General features: G+C 35.5%; 1 protein-coding gene and 1 long non-coding RNA gene across 3 annotated transcripts in view; both read right to left on the bottom strand.

Annotated features, from left to right (window-relative positions):
- The window catches only part of LOC118015066, a 43,391-nt gene extending 21,769 nt beyond the window's left edge, over positions 1-21,622 (bottom strand). The window contains exon 1 of the long non-coding RNA XR_004680512.1: positions 20,850-21,622. This is a non-coding gene — a long non-coding RNA (uncharacterized LOC118015066). The remainder of the gene's footprint in view (positions 1-20,849) is intronic.
- Positions 1-25,882, bottom strand: part of VPS13B (vacuolar protein sorting 13 homolog B) — a 767,339-nt gene that overhangs the window by 249,614 nt on the left and 491,843 nt on the right. For both annotated transcript variants that reach the window (XM_035011614.1, XM_035011613.1), the window contains 2 exons: positions 23,161-23,287; positions 21,630-21,773 (listed from right to left, as the gene is read on the bottom strand). In XM_035011614.1, coding sequence (XP_034867505.1) covers positions 21,630-21,773; positions 23,161-23,287 — 271 coding nt within the window. The remainder of the gene's footprint in view (positions 1-21,629; positions 21,774-23,160; positions 23,288-25,882) is intronic.

The raw sequence follows: 25,882 nt of genomic DNA, 5'->3' as shown, positions 1-25,882 counted from the left end.
GCCCCAATCAAAAGACACAGGGTATCAGATTGGATTAAAAAACAAGACCCATCGACATGCTGTCTGCAAGAGACTCATTTTAGAATCAAAGAACCCCCAGATTGAAAGTGAGGGGGTGGAAAACCATTTACCATGCTAATGGACACCAAAAGAAAGCTGGAGTGGCAATCCTTGTATTAGACAAATTAGATTTTAAACCAAAGACTGTAATAAGAGATGAGGAAGGACACTATATCCTACTTAAAGGGTCTATCCAACAAGAAGATCTAACAATTGTAAATATCTATGCCCCTAACATGGGAGCAGCCAATTATATAAGGCAATTCATAACAAAAGCAAAGAAACACATCGACAACAATACAATAATAGTGGGGGACTTTAACACCCCCCTCACTGAAATGGACAGATCGTCTAAGCAAAAGATCAACAAGGAAATAAAGACTTTAAATGACACACTGGACCAAATGGACTTCACAGACATATTCAGAACATTCCAATCCAAAGCAACGGAATACACATTCTTCTCTAGTCCCCATGGAACATTCTCCAGAATAGATCACATCCTAGCTCATAAATCAGGTCTCAACCGGCACCAAAAGATTGGGATCATTCCCTGCCTATTTTCAGACCACAATGCTTTGAAACTAGAACTCAATCACAAGAGGAAAGTCGGAAAGAACTCAAATACATGGAGGCTAAAGAGCATCCTACCGAAGAATGAATGGGTCAACCAGGAAATTAAAGAAGAATTAAAAAAATACATGGAAACCAATGAAAATGAAAACACAACTATTCAAAATCTTTGGGATGCAGCAAAGGCAGTCCTAAGAGGAAAGTATATAGCAATACAAGCCTTTCTCAAGAAACAAGAAAGGTCTCAAGTACACAACCTAACCCTACACCTAAAGGAGCTGGAGAAAGAACAGCAAATAAAGCCTAAACCCAGCAGGAGAAGAGAAATAATAAAGATCAGAGCAGAAATCAATGAAATAGAAACTAAAAGAACAGTTGAACAGATCAACGAAACTAGGAGCTGGTTCTTTGAAAGAATTAACAAGATTGATAAACCCCTGGCCAGACTTACCAAAAAGAAAAGAGAAATGACCCAAATCAACAAAATCATGAATGAAAGAGGAGAGATCACAACCAACACCAAAGAAATACAAACAATTATAAGAACATAGTATGAGCAACTCTATGCCAGCAAATTAGATAACCTGGAAGAAATGGATGCATCCTAGAGATGTATCAACTACCAAAACTGAACCAGGAAGAAATAGAAAACCTGAACAGACCTATAACCACTAAGGAAATTGAAGCAGTCATCAAAAATCTCCCAAAAAACAAAAGCCCAGGGCCAGATGGCTTCCCAGGGGAATTCTACCAAACATTTCAAGAAGAATTAATACCTATTCTTCTGAAACTGTTCCAAAAAATAGAAACGGAAGGAAAATTTCCAAACTCATTTTATGAGGCCAGCATTACCTTGATCCCAAAACCAGACGAAGACCCCATCAAAAAGGAGAATTACAGACCAATATCCCTGATGAACATGGATGCAAAAATTCTCACCAAAATACTAGCCAATAGGATCCAACAGTACATTAAAAGGATTATTCACCACAACCAAGTGGGATTTATCCCTGGGGCTGCAAGGTTGGTTCAACATCCACAAATCAATCAATGTGATACAATACATTAACAAAAGAAAGAACAAGAATCATACGATCCTCTCAACAGATGCAGAAAAAGCTTTTGACAAAGTACAGCATCCTTTCTTGATCAAACTCTTCAGAGTATAGGCATAGAGGGTACATACCTCAATATCATAAAAGCCATCTATGAAAAACCTACAGCGAATATCATTCTCAATGGGGAAAAACTGAGAGCTTTCCCCTTAAGGTCAGGAACACGGCAGGGATGTCCACTATCACCACTGCTATTCAACATAGTATTGGAAGTCCTAGCCACAGCAATCAGACAACAAAAAGAAATAAAAGGCATCCAAATTGGCAAAGAAGAAGTCAAACTCTCACTCTTTGCAGATGATATGATACTTTATGTGGAAAACCCCAAAGACTCCACCCCAAAACTGCTAGAACTCATACAGGAATTCAGTAAAGTGGCAGGATATAAAATCAATGCATAGAAGTCAGTGGCCTTCCTATACACCAACAACAAAACAGAAGAAAGAGAAATTAAGGAGTCGATCCCATTTATAATTGCACCCAAAACCATAAGATACCTAGGAATAAATCTAATCAAAGAGACAAAGGATCTGTACTCAGAAAACTATAAAATACTCATGAAAGAAATTGAGGAAGACACAAAGAAATGGAAAAACGTTCCATGCTCATGGATTGGAAGAACAAATATTGTGAAGATGTCAACGCTACCTAGAGCAATCTACACATTCAATGCAATCCCCATCAAAATACCATCCACTTTTTTCAAAGAAATGGAACAAATCATCCTAAAATTTGTATGGAACCAGAAAAGACCCCAAATAGCCAGAGGAATGTTGAAAAAGAGAAGCAAAGCTGGTGGCATCACAATTCCGGACTTGCAGCTCTATTACAAAGCTGTCATCATCAAGACAGTATGGTACTGGCACAAAAACAGGCACATAGATCAATGGAACAGAAAAGAGAGCCCAGAAATGGACCCTCAACTCTATGGTCAACTCATCTTTGACAAAGCAGGAAAGAATGTGCAATGGAAAAAAGACAGTCTCTTCAACAAATGGTATTGGGAAAATTGGACAGCCACATGCAGAAGAATGAAATTGGACCATTTCCTTACACCACACACAAAAATAGACTCCAAGTGGTTGAAAGACCTCAATGTGAGACAGGAGTCCATCAAAATCCTAAAGGAGAATACAGGCAGCAACCTCTTTGACCTCAGCCAAAGCAACTTCTTCCTAGAAACATCGCCAAAGGCAAGGGAAGCAAGGGCAAAAATGAACTACTGGGACTTCATCAAGATAAAAAGCTTTTGCAAAGCAAAGTAAACAGTCAACAAAACCAAAAGACAACCGACAGAATGGGAGAAGATATTTGCAAATGACATATCAGATAAAGGGCTAGTATCCAAAATCTATAAAGAACTCATCAAACTCAACACCCAAAGAACAAAGAATCCAATCAAGAAATGGGCAGAAGAGGGGCGCCTGGATGGCTCAGTTGGTTGGGCCACTGCCTTCGGCTCAGGTCATGATCCTGGAGTCCCTGGATCGAGTCCCGCATCGGGCTCCCTGCTCGGCAGGGAGCCTGCTTCTCTCTCTGACCCTCCCCCCTCTCATGTGCTGTCTCTGTCATTCTCTCTGTCTCAAATAAATAAATAAAAAAATCTTAAAAAAAAAAAAAAAAAAGAAATGGGCAGAAGACATGAACAGACATTTTTCCAAAGAAGACATCCAAATGGCCAACAGACACATGAAAAAGTGCTCAATATCACTCGGCATCAGGGAAATCCAAATCAAAACCTCAATGAGATACCACCTCACACCAGTCAGAATGGCTAAAATTAACAAGTCAGGAAACGACAGATGTTGGTGGGGATGCGGAGAAACGGGGACCCCCCCCTACACTGTTGGTGGGAATGCAAGCTGGTGCAGCCACTCTGGAAAACAGTATGGAGGTTCCTCAAAAAGTTGAAAATAGAGCTACCATATGATCTAGCAATTGCACTACTGGGTATTTACCCCAAAGATACAAAAGTAGGGATCCGAAAGGGTACGTGCACCCCGATGTTTATAGCAGCAATGTCCACAATAGCCAAACTGTGGAAAGAGCCAAGATGTCCATCGACAGATGAATGGATAAAGAAGAGGTGGTATATATATATACAATGGAATATTATGCAGCCATCAAAAGGAATGAAATCTTGCCATTTGCAACGACGTGGATGGAACTGGAGGGTATTATGTTGAGCAAAATAAGTCAATCAGAGAAAGACATGTATCATATGGTCTCACTGATACGAGGAATTCTTAATCTCAGGAAACAAACTGAGGGTTACTGGAGTGGGGGGTGGTTTGGGAGGGATGAGGTGACTGGGTGATAGACTCTGGGGAGGGTATGTGCTCTGGTAAGCGCTGTGAATTGTGCAAGACTGTTGAATCTCAGATCTGTACCTCTGAAACAAATAATGCAATATATGTTAAGGAAAAAAAAGAAGAAGAAGAAGAAGGTAGCAGGAGGGGAAGAATGAACGGGGGGAAACCGGAGGGGTAGACAAACCATGACAGATCATGGACTCTGAAAAACAAACTGAGGGTTCTAGAGGGGAGGGGTGTGGGAGGATGGGTTAGCCTGGTGATGGGTATTGAGGAGGGCACATACTGAATGGAGCACTGGGTGTTATGCACAAACAATGAATCATGGAACACTACATCTAAAACTAATGATGTAATGTATGGGGATTAACATAAGAATAAAAATAAATAAATAAATTAATTAATTAAAAAAAAAAAGCCTGAAAGATGACTATCTGAAGATTATTCAGTAAGGCAATTGAGGCAATTTAAGCCTATGCTTCCAGCTTTTACTAAGGCATCATGATGTTTCACACAGGTTTTCTAGTAAAGTAGCTTATAAAAGCTAAAGCACTGCAGTTATGAATGAGAATGCCTGAGTTTCAACTTAAAATGTACAGCAAGCTAACTGACCAATCTTAGCCAAATAAATAAAAAGTGATTTCCAATGTTATCTTATTTTAAAATGAGAGTGAAGATTATTGACTTTCTGAATTTGTTTAGATTAATGAACTACTGAGTGTAGTTCTGATAGGAAAAGAGAAAAGTAATATATTCCCAAATAACAAAAATTTGTTTCTACTCAAAATGACATATGACTTTTCATTAATCTTAACATTTCTGAAAAATACTTTTTTTTTTTGAGAAAGAGAAACAGAGACAAAAAGGTCAGTGTTTGAGCAGCAGTTCTCAAAGTGTGGTCCACAGACTCTTCAAGGTCCCTGAGACGCTATCAAAGAATCCTTGAAGTCAAAACTAATTTTGTAATATCCATCTTTTCCGCTATGTTGACATTTGCACTGATAGTGCAAAAGCAATGGTGAGTGTCTCACCAAGAACTGAGGCAGTAGTAGAAAAATGAGCTAGTTGTCCACTATACAACTCTAGTACAAAATTAAGTTTCATGTAAAAATGTCCTTGATGAAACAGTAAAAATTATTTCTTAAATCCTAGCCAATGAGTAGATATTTTTTTAATATTCGGTGTGATGAAATGGGAAGTATGCATCAAGCACTGCTGCCACATACCAAAGAGTGACAGCTGTCTTCAGGGAAAGCAGATGTGCAACTGAACTGCAAGCTATAGTAGCTGACTTGTGAACACCTTTTTAATTGAAAGTGGCTGACAAAAGTATGGTTTTTATCAGTGCCAATAAATATTATCTATTGTTGTCCTTGAAGTAAATATTTGTGAAATATCCAACTCTGAATATTTAAACTTTCAAGCAAAAATTAGCATAATGGAAAACTTGTATTTGCTATCATGAACCTGACAGTTTCCTGGTATTTAGACTTTTCTGATGTGAGAACTGGTCATAATATCAACAAATGTGAATTGTGATGTCATGTAATAAAAATGTGTCAGCTTTTGGAAGATCCGCATAACTAAGTAAACAAATATTTTCCAAATGAATGATGTTACAAAATCATGCATGGAAGGCATTAGAAGTCAACTGTAAGATAAGAGAACAAGAAAAGTCCCTTCTTATGGTTTCACATTCGATATGTAGCTAATCTTTTAAGAAATTGCCATGATTAAACATAGTTATCATATGATCCAGCAATTCCACTTATGGGGTATATTCTCAAGACAAAGGAAAATACATATCTACACAAGATATCCTTGTGAATGTTTACAGTGGCACTATTATTAATAGCCAAAAAATGGAAACTCACCAAAGGTCCATCGACTGAATAATGGGTTAAAAAATGTGGTACACATCTATACAGTGAAATATTAATTGGCAATAAAAAGAAATAAAGCATCTAATAAAAATAAAACATAAAGGATTGATATTGACATTAGGTGAAATAAAAGGAGCTAGTAATAAAAAAAACCACATATAATATGATTCTATGTATATGAAATGTCCAAAATTGATAAATCCATAGAGAAAGTAAGTAGATTATTGGTTGCCTGGGCTGAGGGGGATGGGAGAATTGGGGGATCATGGCTAAAGGGACGCGGGGTTTCATTTTGGGGGTGATGAAAAAGTTCTAAGATTGTGGTGATGGCTGCACAACTCTGAATATATTAAGAGCCACAGAGCTGCACACTTAAAATGGGTTAATTGTATGGTACGTGGATCAGATCTAAAAAAAAAAAAACTGTTAAAAAATATAGTCGGGGCATCTGGGTGGCTCAGTCGCTAAGCGTCTGCCTTTGGCTCAGGTCATGATCCCAGGGGTCCTGGGATCAAGCCCCACATTGGGCTCCCTGCTCTGCAGGAAGCCTGTTTCTCCCTCTCTCACTCCCCCTGCTTGTGTTCTCTCTCTTGTTGTGTCTGTCAAATAAATAAATAAAATCTATATTAAAAATATATATATAGTCAATAAAGTAGATAAAAAGGGAGACTACCATATCTCAATTTTTATTATAACAAATTATTTATATATTATTAATATATACATTATTATAACAGGCTAATAACAAAGAAGAATACCCACAATTATCTTAAAGGTTATTAAAATACTCTCTTTTCTGACTTCATATCTGTATTAGGCTGGATTTTTCTTCCTACATTTTAATCAAAATAACATATTAGAATACAGAAACAGATACCTGCCTTCCATTAAAGCAAAAATTAAGGAGATTTATAAAAAATCAAGACAACAACAGTAATCATTTTTGTTTTGGACAATATAATTTTCATAAAAATTGTTATTTTTAAGTCAGGGACAAATTGCTACAACAGCATAACACTAACCTCCCAATTCAAATTGGATACACAATAAACAATTTCTCACACTTCTCTCTGTATCATGTCTTCTCCCAACAGATACATTTAGGCTTTTTGTCGTGTTGTTTGACTGGAGAAGATGCCTAGATTTGTTTGAGTTTGGTAGTTCACTGTTGGCTTTTTGAGTCAGTAAGACTAAGTCACTGATCATTATCATCAAGTGCAAAGAAGGCAGAAATCATACCCCTCTGCATTATGTTAGGCAGAAAACTGTTCTCCTGAAGATGCCTACATCCTACGTTACATGGCAAAAGAGACTTTGCAGAAGTGATTAAGGTTACAGTCCTGAAATGGGGAGGTTATGTTAGATTATCTGGGTGGGCCCAATCTAATCACATGAGTCCTTAAAAGCTAAAAATTGTTCTTTGCTGTGATTAGAGAGAAATGCAATGGTAAAAGGTCACAGAGATGCCATCTGTGAAGGACTTGACCTGCCATTGCACTGAAGGTGGGAGGAGGAGACCACGAGCCAAGGAATGCAGCAGGCTTCTACAAAAGGCAGCAATAGAAAGCTGGTACAGTGGTCATGTCAGTTTTCATCCAACTGTGTGAGGGAGATTTATCAGAAAGCTAGTAAGAAATTTCAGCTTCAAGCCTTCTTGGCTTGCATAGGACATCTTACAAGATCCTGAGCCTTGGTTATTTTATATATGTAATTTGTATTCTTTTTAAAAAGGACTAATTTCAGATCCCAGAAAACGGAGATCCACTCCTGGAGAATGCTAAAAACAATATTAGAGGAATTTCCCCCACAGGGATACACCCAACTTCCATAGCTTCACAAATATCTTCTGAGATGATGGCAGGGGGGAATATCAGAATTTATATGAATATGGTTCCATGAGGAGAGAGAAGCCTCAGGAAAAAAATGAGAAAAATGAGAAGTCAACGCCAGAAAATATTTTAAGAGTACTAAAATTAATGACTGCAAAAAAAACCTCTACTAAATTACTGGGAGGAAATCACCTAAGCACAGAAGACATTTATGGAATTATTATATCCAGAATTAGAGTTATCTATATAACAAAGAGGGTTTAGACTCACCTCTTCCCAAATGGTTCATATTTCAGAACAGATAAAAGATATTTTTGGGTCATTCTAGAAAGAAATTTCTCTAGTCATATTAGAGAGAAATTGAGATTTGTCATTAGCTACCAATAAATAAATAAATTAGACACTCACTTGCTGTAAGGGTTACTTTTTCTTAACTCTCTGGTTATGTCAACTCATCTCAAGCCAACAAACAAGTATTTATTTCTTGGAGAGCAGCATGGATTACCACTGGAGGTCAGTCTTGGGCTTTCCCTCAGGTCATCAAAAACACCAGTGAAAGACTAGAATGGGAGGTGAAAGCCAAATCTTAATCTTTCATTTTGTAGGTGAAGATACTAGAGTTCTGAGAGACTAAGGAAATGCCTGGCATATAAGGGATTAACTACAGTTGTAAATGATACTATTAATATCAATTAATACAATTTTTGAATGTGAAAGGCACATTTATTCTATTTATAATATGTATCCTATATCCTAAATGAAGAATAGAAAACTGTCTTGTATAGAACAATTCAAAATGATTTATGTAGATACTACCCCTCAACCTAACATCAGACAAATCCAAATTAAATGAAATTCTAAAAAATACCTGACCAGTACTCCTCAAAACTGTTGAGGTCATCAAAAGCAAGGAAAATGTGAGAAAGTATCAAAGTCTAGAGGAACCTCCGAAGACATAACAATAAATGTAACATGGTATCATTAATGGGATCTTGGAACAGAAAAGAACATTCACGGAATTTTCTTAGAAAAACTGAGGACACCTGAATAAAGCATAGACTTTAGTTAATAATTATACCAATATTAGTTCATTAGTTGTGACAAATGTACCATACATACTAATGTAGGATGTTAAAAACAGGGAAAACTGGATGCAGGGTATTTGAGAACTCTCTACACTATTTTTGCAACTTCTCTGCAAACCTAAAACTATTCTAAAATAAGAAATGTATTTTAAAAGATCTATACATTCTAAAAATCAGCAAACCTTTCAAGTAAATTTATTAGTATCTGAATCTTCCTCTTCTTTGATCTGCCAGGAAGTTAAGAGTTAAATCTGAGGTTCAGGCCTTGTGGCCCGAAATTGTGTTGAGTTTTTGTTCCTTTGGTCTTAATTTTTAGCAATCTTTATATTTTACCATTATTTGTATGCATCTCTGTAGATTCCAATCTATATTTACTAGATAAAAATGTTTAAATAAAATAAGCAGCTTTCTGCCTTCCATCTCTGAGCCCCATACCATTCCTTAACAGATATCTTTCTTCTTTCTGGAGTAAAAAATAATCAAACGGGCATCTCCTCACCTCCCTACTACTAAACTCTTGAATCTATTTACATCTACTTACATCTGTGACCATGCTCTCTTTCTCCCCTTTTGTTCTATGAGAAGAGGTATACTTCTTCCTAACATCAACCCTTCTGCATTTGTAGAAATTACTTTCTCATTATTTTAGGAATGGTACACTATTGATTTCTCCTTCTCATCCCAATATATGTCAGCCTCCCTTGTAACTGAATCCTTCCCACTGACATTTATACATCCTTGTCTTTTTCATATTTAGAAATAAAACCAATCAACAACTAACTAATAACCATTTTTTGAGTCTTTAAAAGAAAAATAGTCCACTCCAACATTTTTCTTTGGAGGCATAAATGAAATACAGAGCTGGTCAAGAATTCAAGAAGGTACAAAATACAGGGGAATCCCAATCTGTGGCCTCTGAATTTAGGACTAACTGATGCCTATAAGCAAATATGTAGCTGAAGACTCATTGCTCTTTGTCATCTAATTGAAAACAGCTGCAGAAAGAATAATCTAGAGCACTATCTTTCCATTAACATATGCACTAAGATGAACCAGCTCATTTATATTTTTACTCCGAAAGGATAGTAATGAATTAGTTATAACCTATTTTCCTAGGGCTTTCCTGCTTTCATACACCTTGTCAAGCAAATGCAGAGATTGCCCATTACTGGTTTTCTTCTTCTTCTTCTTCCCTAGATCAGTGCTTCAATTCAGGCTCTCATCGCCTGGATTACTGCTAGAGTGTCCAGTGATCTCCTTACCGAATCCATCTCTCACTATTCCAAATGTGAACTTGATTATGTCATGCTCTTTAGATCCTTCAATGGCTTACCACTGCAATACAATAGAAGGTTAATTTTATGTAAGAACAGTTAAGGTCTTCCATAAACTAGATTTTGCTTAATTCTCCCTGTAAACACCCACATACAGACCAGTTAGGTCACTGAACTACCTCTCACAGCTCCTCTAACCAATACATTCTCAGAGGAGGGGGTGGGGCAAATGGCTGGGCTTGGAGGCTTATTTAGCTATATAACCTTGGGCAAATGATGTGACTCTCTTGAGACTCAGTTTCCATAGCTGTACAATCCGAGACAAAGCCCCCAGTTCAGAGGGTTATTGCTAGGACTAAAGGAGTTAAGCTATATAAAACACTTAGACCATCTGGCACATAGTGAGTACCTGATAAATGGTAACTGGTGTTATGGATTCTGGGCAGCCACCTCAGTAACAGACATTCTGACATTAATGGAAATCACTGTTGCCAGTGAGTGGACTTTGTGTCTTCCAAAGCTATGTTCCAAAGCTGAGTGGCCACATATATTTTTTTAAGCCAGGTTTACTAGAGTATAATTTATAAATAATAAAATTTACTCCTTAAAAAGGTACCGTGGGTTGGGCTTTAACTAATGCATTCAGTTGTGTAATCACCACCACAATCACAATACAGAATATTTCCATCTCCCCAGTGTTCTTTTGTGTCTTCCAAATGTGCAATACTGAACGGGCCAAGTTTTAGAAAGGAAGGTGGGAAGGCATCTATAGCACATTTGTTAAAGTCCAGGAATCTTAAAAAGTGTAGAAGGAAGATTATTGGGTTTAGGCTTTGGTGTTTATTTTATATACCTCTATACCCTGCGAGAAGATTTTTAGTCATTTGCTACAGAAAACCTTTGATGAAGAGCCAAAGTTTTAGAAATAAGCAATTTAAAAATGTATGAAATCTTAGATGAGAATTATATACATTCCCATGGCTCTGATGTTAATATTTTTTAAAAGTTGGTTCTTTTATGTAATAGTAACTGAAATCCCAGAAGTTTGCTTGTTAGAACAAACTGTCATATAGAAAACCCAGCAAACCATGGACCCTCAGTTATTTTGAATAGTTAGCTCATTTATCATATTTTTACTCAGAAAAGATAATAACAAATCAGTTATGAACTATTTTCCTAGAGTGTTTCTCCTTACATACAAATATTTTTTGTAGGTCCTGAGGAATAAGAAACGACTGGAAATACAAAAAAATATGAAAAATGAGCAGTTATTAAAGAGACAAGATTCAAGGTCAGAGAAAAGACCTATAACTTAGTACGAACAGGAAGAAATACGAACATAAAAGAACAGACGAGAAGGAATAGCAATCTTGAGAGGAGAGGAGCTAATTGAGGATGAAGATATAGCTCAGGGGGTTTTACCTGTTCTGATCACCTTGACTGTAACATTATTTTTTGTAATGTAACTTTATCCTGCTTCATAGACAGTTGGATATGGTGCTTTATGTAGTTCTTTATTTTTTAGATAGTTGTAGGCAAGCCAAATACAATAAATAATAGCAAAAAGTCTGGGGAAATAGAAACCTTACTTCAGTGGAAATATCCATTACTTTAGAAATATTGAAGAAACATGGTCTAAGTACTGTATATTTTCTGATGGCTAAAGTAAATTTTTTTTTTTTTTTTTTTTGTAAATGAGATTTTCCTTAAAGAACATAATTTTTAGCTATCAAAGAGAGTGTCAGAACAGGTACCAAGCATGCACAGGATGGGTTACCAAGTAAGTCATTACCAGAGACTGAAAGGAAAGGAGATCTAAGGAAGTGGCTAAAACCAAGTGGTTAAGTGGAGGAGGAAAGAAAGGGCAAAGGAAGAAATGCTCAATTATAGTGTTATAACGGTCTAGATTCTTCTTCAGGATATGGAGTGTGTGGATCAAAGAACCCCACCTTCAGATTCCCAGTGATGCAGTTCTCTTCTTTGCCCCTAAAAATATGGTTTTTGTTTTGCTATAAAAATTTTATTTACTCTAAAACACTGATTTGAAAATGAGCATGTGTTCCTCCTTATATACTTCTGTAAGTAGGCTTAATAAGATGATTACTTGCTAGCCAGGAATAACAGAGTAATTACTGCAGCCAAATGAACATAACCCAGGGCAATCACAGCCTTCTCATCCTTCTGTTAGTCAATTTTTAAAGTGTGTGCCTCGTTTTCTTTTCTTTTTTTAAGAATAATTGTAGCTCCTGGAAACAATGGGTGAAATATGTAGCCCATGTATTTAACTCATATAATATATGCTACATAGAGCTGTTTCAAATCCTAACTGAAATAATCTGATCCTATATTAGAATACAATATATTTATTATAGAATAGAGAAAAATGTAGCTTAGGTATTTATGTTTGAACTACCAATATGTGAGGAAAACTGGGAGGTTCAGTCTAAAATGGATCTGATCTTAGAAGGACATCTGTTTAAGTTATTGTACAGTTAACCAACTTCAACTTCTCTCTATTGCTTACTTAAAACAGTTCAGTCTAGTATTCAAAGGCCTCCATAATATGTACCCAACCTTTCTCCATCAAACATAGTTAATCACCGATACCTTCCAGTTCTTTTGATGTGTATGTCGCACACATCTATCTTTTCTATCTTCATGAACAAAAATAGGAATTCCTATGAATTAAGGAACCCATTGATCAACTCATACTGCAAGCATTTATTCAGCATCAAATTGTACTGTATGCTCAGCACTTCCCTTAGGCTTTATCATCTCCGTCTTAGAATACTGAAACAGCGTCTGCATCAGTGAGGCTTTTGTCTGTCCTGATGTAGTAACAAGCCAAACAGTACTGGCTTAATTTATGTTTAGTTTCTTCACATAACTTCAAGCCCAGTGCTCGCTTCAGTGGTTCCAAGAAGCCACTTGCATCTCAGGATCGTTTTATGCATCCACCTGGCTATCCTTAGTGTGTGGTTTCTGTCCTCATGTTTGTCGTTATGTTTTGCCTCACGGTCACAAGTAGCTGGTCACTTCCACTGTCATGATTCCAAGAAGGTGGAAAAGCAAGAAGGTGAAGACTTTCCCAGAAAGCAGTTGAACACTTCCCTTTAAGTCTCATTGACTGGAACTGTGCCAAAGGATGTCAGATGATGTCAAAGACTTTCTCTCCAACTTTCAGCTTCCCTTATTTCTGTGAGTTCAACTCCTTTCCCTCTCTCTCTCCTTCTTTTTAAAAACACAGACAGGTTTTCTTCATGTGATAGTGGTGAAGCAGAAGAGAGGAGCATGGTCAAAGTAAGCTCCAGTATGATAACATCTGGACTTAATGATCCACGGGAAAGATTCGAGTTTATTCTTCTCAGTGTATTCACAGAAAACACTGCCCTGGTCTGAGTAGTGTGTCCATATCTGGGCCAATAACTGACAGGGGGATGGAGTACAATGATTAACTTAAGGCCTGTGTCTCATGTCTACCCTGCAATGGAATCCTTATCAAAACAACCTGCCTTGTTTAGCTAAAGGAAAGAAAGTTCTACTGTCAGATGAAGACGGTTAGAAATACTGGGCAAGACAATACTTGTCCCCACAGCAGCACTGAACAATTGGTAAGCCGACATTATTTCTGCCATATTATATGGTATGTAACTTTAGGCTTTAGTTGACAGTATTTTCAAAGTATTGAAGAGAGCCAAAACTGCTTTCTGAGGAGTATTCTAGATCTGGCTACCAGGTTATCCTGAAGTCTCTGTGGCCAATGCTGTCAGCTGTATCCCAATATATTTATCATCCCCTTCTTTCATAGTAAAATTATTTTAAGCATGGCACATGGTCATGTATTAGAAGTATTACATTTCTCAGCCTCCCTTGCAGCTAGATGTGCACATGACTTAACTTTGGGCTGATGGAAAGTGAACATTATCTGATGTATGCAACTTACTGTTTGTGTGTATATATAACTGTATATGACTGTATATCTTGATCTAGCTCCAATTATTTATCATTGCCTATACTCCTCATGAAATATGTGAGCACTAGAACATGAAAGAAATTTTATCTCTTTTGTTTAATGCTGTCACTCTAATATCCATTATAGTGTTTGATACATAGAAAAGGTTCAATGTTTATTGAGTAAATGAATAGGTCATTCTTCTCTGCCTACTCCATTCCAACTTCCCCAGGAAGCTAGATCTCTGACCGCCTGGCCTAAAAGTCTTCTCCTCCTATTGTGACTCACTCCTTTAACACTCATTTTCCATAGAGCATGTTTAATACTTTTCATTTACTGCTTTGAGTTCTCAGTTATCAATTCATTTATCTATGTTTTATGTCTCAACCAGATTATAAAATCCTACAGGTCGGGGACCACAGTGTACTTATTTTTCATACCTCTTTCAGTCTGTAGCCAGTATATCTGGTGTATATGGAAAGCCCTCAATGAATACTGCTGAATACGACCAGGAAAGACAGTTTAAGAGAGCCTTAGGAAAACTTAATGCATCCACTGGATTTCTGGTCAAGAAATCTGCATGAGATAAACATAAGCATGGCTAGAAAATTAAAATTTTTACGGTTTTCTTGATATTTAGCATGTACCCTGACGCAACTATGATGCATTTCTTTCTAAGCATAAGCTCATTTATCAGGAGACAATTAGGCTATTTTTAATATCTACAAGGCCTAAGTAAAATTGCAACAGGTGTGATAGTTCAATGTACCTAAGAAGTCCTTCTCTTGGAGAGGATAGGCAATAAAATACTTAATAACTATTCCAGGTCTAGATTGTAAGAAATTCAAGGTATTTCCTCACAGGCCCTCTTGTCCATTTAAGGCTCTGCTTGAATCCATATTTTATTGGTGCCTGTGTTTATTGCTTGGTTACAAGTAGTCGATCCAGGTGCCTGTGAAGGGAAACAAATACTCGCATAGCAACACCGATGGAAAGTCACCACATGCACATCATCCAAAATCTCCACCTCCTTTTTTAATACAGAACTATGTAACCTCTGACACAGGCTTTATCATTCACACCTACAGCAAGACAGACAGAACACCAACATTCTCTCCCATACTGGTCTCAGTTCCCACTTTCAAACCCCACCTCTGTTCATCTGTGTTCTCAGGGTATACTTTGCCTCTATTTCCCTCATCTTGCCTAATGTTCTACTCCAAAAAACCCCTGTTACTACACCACCACTCAAAGTCCCTTCCCTCTTCTTTACTGTTAAGTTCCTAGTTCTAATTATTCCTAGCAATCCTTAAGCTGGTGAAGTATGCCTTGCAAGAATTTTTCACCATTGACTAAAAAATAAGAATTTCCATTCCTAAATAAAGAATAACTCCAAAGATTATTTCCAGGCTAAAACAGTAATACTGCCACCAAGAAAACAACTTCCATCACTACTCCATAGGGCACATACTCAATCACAGTACATAGAAAAAAAAGTCCAACATATTATATTGTCTTATAGCAAACTAAAAACACCCAAGCAAACTATGTTAGACACATATATTAGTTATTGATAAAAATACCACTGTATTATAAAAATAAACTAACCATTTCAAGTTAAGAGACTAGTTTTAGTACCTTATCTATATTGCTTATGGTTTCACAGATTTCAGATAGACTACTCAACTATTATCTCAGTTTAAAGCAGTCTAATACTTTAAAATTTCAAGCAAATTTTCTTCATGCTGTATTTTCTGTATGACAGCAACTGAAATAAAATGATATAAAGGTAGGATTTCTCATTGGCTTTGTTTTTGAATAATTTTTTATCATGTCCTGTATACTAACAGCTTTAGGAAAACATGATTTTTTTGGTTTCCTTTTATCATATAAAAATGGCCTGCATTATTCATGCATAAATAGACTTGCACAAATTAAAAAATTATTTAGTTCTCTGTTTATTCACATTGTCTTTCAAAAATTTCCTGACATTTACTGGTACATGTTACTAAACTATCTCTCTTGTTAATTCTTACCTGCATGAATGTCATGATTATATTACTAATAACCATTTTTATATAATTGGGCCTTTAGGAGACCAAGATTATCTTGCAAGAAGGCAAAGAATCCTCTAAAGGGTAAACCAATTGTGTAAATCACCACAGCCCTACCCAGAAATCAAGAATGAATACTGGAGCTCTATTTCCGGAAAACAGTTTGAATTGTACAATTGGATTTGACTATGAAGTTATCTAGGAGGTTGACTCTGACTTCATGTAAATGGCAGAGGACTAGGATGTAAGAAATCCAAATAACATTCCTGTTGTTCTAGTGTTAAAGAACCAATTGCTGTCATAGAGATGAATTATAGAATGGAGTATGAAAGGACATGTACTTTGTAAATATGAAATGCACTTTGGGTTTTTGAATATTAAGTGTTTCTTTCTCTTATATTCTTTCTCGGCCTATCATATGTATGGAGAAACAATAATTTAAAAAAGAGAAATATTCTGGGAGCCAGCAATCATGAAAGTCATAGCACTCAAAGGGGACAAATAAAAATCAAACAATACAAATATAGGCTGATTGATCCAGTGGCCTCACCCTATCTAGAGTACATTTTTCAGAGTGAAAACATTGGAAAAGTTTTGATCAACATGAGAAGCAATTTGCCTCAACTATCAGCTGGTCATTTTATTGCCTGAAGTGCTTCTCCTTAACTATGTACTTAAAAGTTTGTGTATTAGTTGTCCATACAGTCAAAATTAATATTAAATCTTGGTTTTAGCAATAATCCTTAGATTGTTCCACTGTTTTTCACTTCTATTTTCAAAAATTTGTCCATCTTTTTTCCCCTTTGTTTATAGTGTAAATGTTTCCTCTACTAACAAAAGTCATCCACCACATTCTTGAATAACTTTTAAAATTAATCTTTCAAATAAAACTTTGTCAAAGATTGTCTGGAAATATCATCACCATCCAAAACAAGCAGAACAAAAGAAATAGTAAGACTTAGAGCAAAAATCCGTAAAAGCCTCTAGTTAGGCTAACTAGAAAAAGGGAGAAAGGAATCAAATGACCAATATCAGACCTGAAAGAGGGGATATCACTACAGATCTTATGGAATTTAAAGGATAATAAAGGAATATTATGAACAAGTCCATGCCCATATATTTGATAACCATTTCAAGAAAATGGACCAATTTCTTGAAAAACAATCAGATAAAACTCATACAAGAAGAGAGGATGTGAATAGGCCTATGTCTATTAAAGAAACTGAAGCAATAATTAATAACCTTCCAAAAAAGAAAGCATCAGGCTTAGATGGGTTCACTGATGATTTCTAGCATCATTTAAGGAAGAAATTATACCAATTCTCTACAGTCTCTTTCAGAGGCCAGAAACAGAAAAAAATATTTTCTAACTCAACCTACGGGGCCAGTATTGCCTTAATAGCAAAACCAGAAAAAGACATTATAAGAAAAGGAAACTACAGACTAATATCTCTTTTGAGCAAAAACACAAAAATCTTCAACAAAATACTAGCAAATATAATCCAACAATGTATAAAAAGAATTATATACTACACTAAGTGGGGTTTATACTACACTAAGTGTAGAATTATATACTACACTAAGCAAGGCTTGTTTAACGTTTAAAACTCAATTAATGTAATCCATCACATCAATAAACTTAAAATGAAAAATCATATGATCATGTGAATGGATGCATGAAAAGCATCTGACAAAATCCAAACCCATTCATGATAAAAGCTCTCAGTAAACTAGGAATAGACAGAAATGTCCTCAACTTGATAAACATTATCTACAAAAAACCTGCAGTGAGAAACTGAAACCTTCCCACTAAGATCAGATAGAAGGCAAGGATGTCCTTTCTCATCACTATTTTTCAACATACTGGAATTCCTTGCTAGTACAATAAGGCAAGAAAAGGAAATAAAATTATTACAGACTGGGACAGAAGAACTGTCTCTGTTTACAGATGGCAGGCCTGTCCATGTAGAAAATCTGAAAGAATCAACATGAAAACTCTTCAAATGAATAGGTGATTATAGCAAGGTTGCAGGATATAAGGTTAATATGCAAAAGTCAATTACATTACATTTTTATATACTAACAATGAACAAGTGGAATTTTAAATTAAAAGCACAATAGCATTTATATTAGCATACAAAACATGAAGTATTTAGGTATAAATCTAACAATATATAGAAGATCTATATAAGGAAAACTATAAAACTCTGACGAATGAAATCGAGGAACTAAATTAAGTGGAGAATATTCCATGTTCATGGATAAGATGATTCAATATTGTCAAGATGTCATTTCTCAACTTAATCTATAGATTCAATGTATCCCAATCAAAATTCCAGGAAGTCATTTAATGGCTATTGGCAAACTGATTGTAAAGTTTACAGAGTCAAAAGAGCCAGAATAGCTTATACAATAATGAAAGAGAAGAACAAAAATGGAGGACTAACACTGCTATACCTTAAGACTTACTATAAAGCTACAGTAAACTGAGGGTTCTAGAGGGGAGGGGGGTGGGGGGATGGGTTAGCCTCGTGATAGGTGTTAAAGAGGGCACGTATTGCATGGAGCACTGGGTGTTATACGCAAACAATGAATCATGGAACACTACATCAAAAACTAATGATGTAATGTATGGTGATTAACATAACATAATAAAAAAATTAAAAAAAAAAGCTACAGTAATCAAGACAGTGTGGTATTGGTGAAAGAATGGACAAATATGTCAGTGGAACACAACAGACAGCCCAGAAATAGATCCTCATGAATACAGTCAAATGATCTTTGACAAAGGAGCAAAAGGAATACAATGGAGCAAAAACAGTGTCTTCAACAAATGGTTCTGGAACAACCAGACATTTACATGCAAAAAAATGAATTTGCATACAGACCCAACCCCCTTCAGAAAAATGAACTCAAAATGGACCTTAGACTTAAATGTGAAACACACACTATAAAACTCTTAGAAGAGAACATAAGAGAAAACCTAGATGATCTTGGGTATGGTGATGCCTTTTTAGATACAACACCAAAGACATGATCCATGAAGGGTGCCTGGGTGGCTCAGCTGGTTAAGCGACTGCCTTCGGCTCAGGTCATGATCCTGGAGTCCCGGGATCGAGTCCCACGTTGGGCTCCCTGCTCAGCAGGGAGTCTGCCTCTCTCTCTGACCCTCCCCCCTCTCATGCTCTCTATCTCATTCTCTCTCTCAAATAAATAAATAAAATCTTTAAAAAAAAAAAAAAGACATGATCCATGAAAAAAATAATTAAAATTAAAAACTTCTGCTCTGTGAAAGATAGTATCAAGGGAATTAGAAAACAAGCCACAGACTAGGAGAAAATATTTGCAAGAGACACATCTGATAAAGCACTGTTATCCAAAATAAACAAAGAAACCCTTAAAACTCAAAAGTAAGAAAACAACCCAATTAAAAAATGAGGCAAAGACTTTTACAGACACCTCACCAAAGAAGCTATGCAGATGGAAAATAAACATATGCATAGGAAAAGATGCTCCACTTCATTTATCATCAGGGAGATGCATTTTAAAACAGTAAGAGATACCATTACACACCTAATAGAATGCCCAAAATCTAAACCACTGAAAACACCAAATGCTGGTGAGGTTGTGGAGCAACAGAACTCTCTCCTTCAGTGCTGGTGGGATGCAAAATGGTACAAGCTACTTTGAAAGAGAGTTTGGTGGTTTCTTACAAAACTAAATATATTCTGACCATATGATCCCCAATCACACTCCTTTGTATCTGCCCAAAGGAGCTGAAAAGTTCCGTCCACACAAAAGTCTGCAGATGAATGTTAATAGTAGCTTTATTCCTAATTGCCAAAAGCAGGTAGGTAAGGAGTTAACAACAAATTTGCTAAGTTGTATAAATTCCTAAAACACATCAGAAATCTATGAATTAGATTTCACTGATATGAGAGATTCATAAACTTGGCACACATAATATAGTAAAGTAAAATATTGTTTCCAACCCAATTTGCTTCAAGGACTTCATCGAAAATGCCATGGGAAAATATTTTTTTGCTCTATTCATTTTCAGATCATGTAACTACATCCTTATGGATTGTCTAATGTATATCAGAAAAAAGTTGATACTTTAGAGACTGCATAGCTCTATAACCCTTTTAAAAAAGATACTGAGCAAAGGGTGCCTGAATGGCTCAGTCAGTTAACTTTTGATTTCGGCTCCAGTCATGACCTAGGCTTATGAGATCAAGCCCCATGTTGGGCTCCGTGCTGGGAGAGGAGCCTGCTTAAAATTCTCTCTCTCCCTCTCCCTCTGTTCTGCCCCCCCCCAAAAAAACCCCAAAACAAACAAACAAACAAAAAACCACAAGAAAAAAGAGATACTGAGCAAACAGAAATCATGGGTGGTAAAAGATGTCAGAGAATCTTCATTTATAAAAGTTAAAAGCTTTATCATTTTAAAATAATTTTTTAAAAATAAGACTGAGAGACTAATGTAATAGTTATAATCCACAAACTGTGGTAGAATGCAAAGAGCACTGACTTGAAAGACTTATATTAAAATTTCAGTTCCACCATTTTTTAGCTATGTATGAATGATTTCAGGCAGGTCACTTACCATCTCTGAGCCCCAAGATCCTAATATGTAAAATGATAATGATGCCCATATCAACCTCACAAGGTGGTTGTGATAACACGCTCAAAGATACAATGAATTAACTTACATGAAAGTGCCGGGCACACTGACTAGCATCAAGTAGCTCTCAGCAAATACCTCTTCCTTTCCTTCTTAATAAATAGAACTCAGAGTCTTCTGTATAACTCTTGACAAAAATAAAATCAATGTCTTTTTCATAGATGAACAATTTCTTCACTTGAGTTTTTATAGGAGATATACTCTAAGTATAGATAGGATTATTATAGAAGTATGCAAACAAAAAGCAAAGAAAACATATCTTGAGAAGCATCTAATAAGCAGCTTTCTTTGTTTCCCGCTGACATGCTTTGTGGTTACAATGCAGGCTTCCAATGTACACCGGATCAAAATTAAAATTCTAGGCAGGCATTCAACTTTTATGATTGCATCCATTCTTCACTGAGCGTGGGAAACGAATGCTTTAGAAGTTATTTATTGAAGATATTCCCATAGTACTATTACAAAGTTCACTTCCAAAAGAGGTCCTATCCCTGTAATGTATCTGAGTAAGTGAAAGGTATACCAGGTTTCTTGCGTTGTACTTTAAAAATTGCAGCAGGATACTAAAACCATATTTTTAAGAGACTTTTCTGAGGCTAGGCCACAGCAATTTTACAAAGGTCCATGACAGGAAAAGAGACTAAACAAATTTCAAAAATAAAGAACACCAATCTAAAATAATTTATGACCATATTTTGAATAAAATTAAATACAGAATAATTAGCAGAAAGCATTTAATTATACTTTTATTATGAACGTAAAGTTGGCAGAAATGCAGTAAGACTAACCAAAATCAGGTAATAGTTACCTCTGTGGCCTTGCTTGATGGTTCCAGTCCAATCATATTTGCTACTATTAACTGATGTAAGAGTTGAACTTGAGCCACACTTAGGAAGAAGTCCAGGTTTGTGGTTATATTCACTTCCAAGGAATGGCCACACACTAAAATCTCCTGAAGGAAAAAAAAAAGTTGGAATACAGATAAAGATACATGATAGCCATTAGATGATAATTTATCATTCTTACTTATTTGACCTTTACCATGTTGATGAATTCTCCTGGGACTCAAGTTCATATGTTAATGAGAAGAGCAGAAATGGAGAGCACAGCCACTCAACATAGTTTAATGGATTAATTTAATAGACATTTATGAGGTCCTGCTGTGCTCTGGGCCGTGCGCTAGTTGCAGGGAAACAAACTAACAACACAAACAATAATTTCTTTTACCATTTCATATACATTTGGCTTTTTCATACCCCAAACTACTAACATCATTTCCATATGTAAGTGATGATGTAATTCTTTAGCATAATCCTGTTCATTCATTCAAACCAACAAATATTTACTGAGCATCTCCTAAATAACATGTACGATACTCAGCTGCTAGGGACAGCACAAAGAGTAAGGTTGGCTTTGAATGGCAAGCTGCTCTTGAGGAGATTACAATCTAGTGGGCAGACAGATGTAAACAGGCAATTGTAGGCAAGAAATTACAATCACAAGTGGTATGGTTTGAGTATTCTCCAAAGTATACACTCCAAATGATTTATAACAAAATAGTGCTGAAGCCAAAGATAGCTAGACTAATTAATTTCACTTCTTCGAGTTGCTAAAATCTTGGCTGCATTAGGTAGATGTCCACTACTTAACTGATGCTGTTCTGCATAACTTGAGTCACTTCAACATTCATCATTGGAAACCCATTCAGGGAAGGAAAGAAGAAGAAAAAAACAGACCCGAAGTTTCACTTAATAAGCAGAAGTTCTGTCTCCTGTCATGAAGAGAATGTGGACAATGTTTGAATGCTTGGAAATATCCAAAGAACCTTCTCCTTACTAGTGTCATCTAAGGGAATGGATTTAGGGAGACTTACAATGGGTCCAAATGCAAACTACACAGTGCAGAGTAGATTTTAATACAGCCATAAAGAATAGTATGTTGGAAATGAATATTCCTTTTGCTTTTTGGGTTAAATAACCTTCCCCCCCACAAGTTCCCTGTATTTACTTATTATAATTAGAATTCTTATTCCTCACGCACATGTGTGCTCTCTCTCTTCCTCTCTAACATAAATAAATCTTTAAAAAAATTATAAAAAGAGGATAGAAGCAGTTAATAGGATTGTTATGAGGATTAAATGAGTAACTACATGAAAAGCAGTAACAGTACTAGAAAGTATTCATTAATTTTTAGTTATAATAATAACATTAATAATAAGCAATTTGACATCCTGTGCGCTAAAACTAAGAAAATCCCTAACTTACAAAGAGAAGCTATTCCATATACTCTATATATACTCCATTATATAGACTAAAATGAAACCTAAATTAAGCTCTCACCTCAGTGTGCATATTTTCTGGAGAAATTATTTTGGTGAAAATGATAGCAGGTGCTCCAGTTATTCGGACAGAAAAATCTGTTAAAATGGGAGTCAAAATTGCTCTTCTTTCTTGATGTCGCCGTATGCTAAAAGATAAAGTAAAAAATTATTAGCCATTTCATTTTTTTCGAGGCTTTTTTTCATTAAATTTGTACAAGTGTTCACTACAAACAAGTATGACAAAACTACATTATTATTTTGAGTGCCTATTTGTACAATTTATAGTCATAGTTTTACAACTTCAATTCTTAACTTCAGATTAATAAAAGATAGCATAAAATTACTGAGAAATCCAGATGCAGTTAATTTCAGATTAATCTCATCCTTTCAACAAATTACTTGGCTTTTAATTCCTTTTGTTCTTACAAATAGTTTAATCTTTTGTTACCAATAATGAACTTCCTATTTTGGGATAATTTTTAATTTCTTATTTTTACTATTTCTGACCTAGTTGGCAACTGCCATCTTTCCAACCTCATTAGGTTCACAAGTATATCCTCTTAATCTCTGAACGACCTCCTTTTTTTAAGCTCTAAGAATCATCTCAATTCGTGGATTATTATTACACATACAGTTCATGAAATAGCTTTTGTGACTTTGATACTGAACGCTTCTTCACAACAACCATGTATGTGAAGTAAAGTCCATGACTAGCCCCATATTACTTACAAGGAAATGAGGATCAGGGGCTAGGTTAAGGCCACCTAAAGGGAACAAAGGTTGCACTGTTGGGTCTGATAGCAGAATAGCATTTGGCCTCTATTTTAATTCTTCCTTATACATTCTCACCTTTGATCATTTATTTAGCACAATATTTCTACTTCACATTCAAAATTGCTAAATGCTAATAATTTCAAAGGAAGTACTGCATGGTAGAAGATGAAATTGGAAAACATTGTTGAGAAACTAAAGCTTGAGCTAGTACAGTTCTTCAAGTCTACTATCCATATTCTAAGTTTTCATTTTATGAAATAATATAGTTCTACGTTTTACTAGCAAGCTGTACCTCAAAATTCCTTGGAGCCATTAACTTAATATTTCTTATAAACATGTCTCTATTATTCACTTATAAAGTGATAAAGTTGAGATGAGAGAACTGACCTAAATTATCTCATGAAAAAGCCCCGATAAAACTCAAGTCTTTCTACATCGTTTTCTTCCAGAGTAGTCTAGAAAGTACAAAGTACTAGTATCTTTTGTTCAAATTTGCAATGGGCAAAGCTTTACATGGTGTCTGCCAAAAAAGCAAATTGGATCATCTGGTTCTGTGACACGTAAGTATTGGATTTCAAGAAAGTCAATTTTAAAGAATTAAGAGATCTGGTGAATGGAGGGTAACAGGAAGAAGTATTAAAATCTGTGAATACAGAGGAAAGGTTGTGATCCTGAGAGACACCATAATTATAGCTTAATAGCTCAAGTTCCATAAAATGGTCAATGTGAGAAACATGTAACATCTGATGTGCTCTCATAGGGGAATGTGAAAATATATGATGTATTAAAAATACCTTAAAATGGAAAAGATGGCAGGAAACCAAATAAGAGCAAGTATTAACAAAAACACCCAATGGAAAAAAAAAGTATTTATACATATATTTTCCCCAATATGTGATGAATTAAATTAGTAACACAACATATGAAAGACCTATGACCTTAGAAATAAAAAAAAAGTAAGTCAACAGTCCTATAAAACTGTAACTTTTCTAGTACATAATGTTAACTTTTCTTTTGTGTTATATCTTGTAAATCTTTGAGGTAATGATATATATTTTTTAAATCATTAAAAGTTTTTATTGACTGAAAGACTTCAAAAGAAATAAATACTGAAAAAAATCACTACAATAATTAAATTCTGCCAATATCTACTAGATAAGAGCATAGGATGTAAAATTTAAAAATTTTCCAGAAATGATAAACAGACTCACTAAAATACAATACATAATATATGGGTAAATAGCATTTAACATATAGCTCAAGAAACAAAATCAATAAACTAGAGTATACATTTAAGAAAATTCCAGGAATGTACTAAAGTAAATTTTAAAATGGAAAATTTAAAAGGAAAGTTAAGAGACACTGAGGGGCAATTCCAACATATTTAATTTGTGTTCCAAAAAGAGAGAACAGAAAGCAAGGAAAAGGGACAAAGAGTTAATGGCTGAGAACTCTCCAGAACTGATGAAACGTAAGAACCCACAGATTCAAGAAGTATAATGAGTACTGGTTTAGAAAAATACAATAAAATCCACTCAGACATCTCTTGGTCAAGGAGCTGATCACCTACAACGAATGAAAGATAGTAAAACCAGCTAGAGAAAACAGGTGATCTGTAGCATGCTAAGACATATGACGTTAGGAGAGCTGTGGAAGAAATATTTCTCTGGTATACTAGAACAATGATTTAACGTATTTCTACACTGTCCATAGAAACATGGAAATGGAACAGTGATTTGTACCTGTCAGCTAACATAGAGGATTAAACCCACAGAAATTTATAAAAACCCTGTGTGAGGATATAAAAACAACTGACAATCATAAAGTGCTAAACAAATAACAGGAAAGTAATCATATATGTTAACAAAAACTCTTCAGTTAATTTCTGGGAAGAGTAGATTATAAGTAAGGAAAAGTATGGTTCTCTGAAATTGTTAGTATGCAAGAAGGCATAGGTATGTGCCACC

This window comes from Mirounga leonina, unplaced genomic scaffold (genome assembly GCF_011800145.1).
Source record: "Mirounga leonina isolate KUSES-001 unplaced genomic scaffold, KU_Mleo_1.0 Mir_165, whole genome shotgun sequence".
NCBI classification, from domain to species: Eukaryota; Metazoa; Chordata; class Mammalia; order Carnivora; family Phocidae; genus Mirounga; species Mirounga leonina.
Note: the sequence above shows the minus strand (reverse complement) of the source record. Positions and strands in the feature narration are given on the sequence as shown.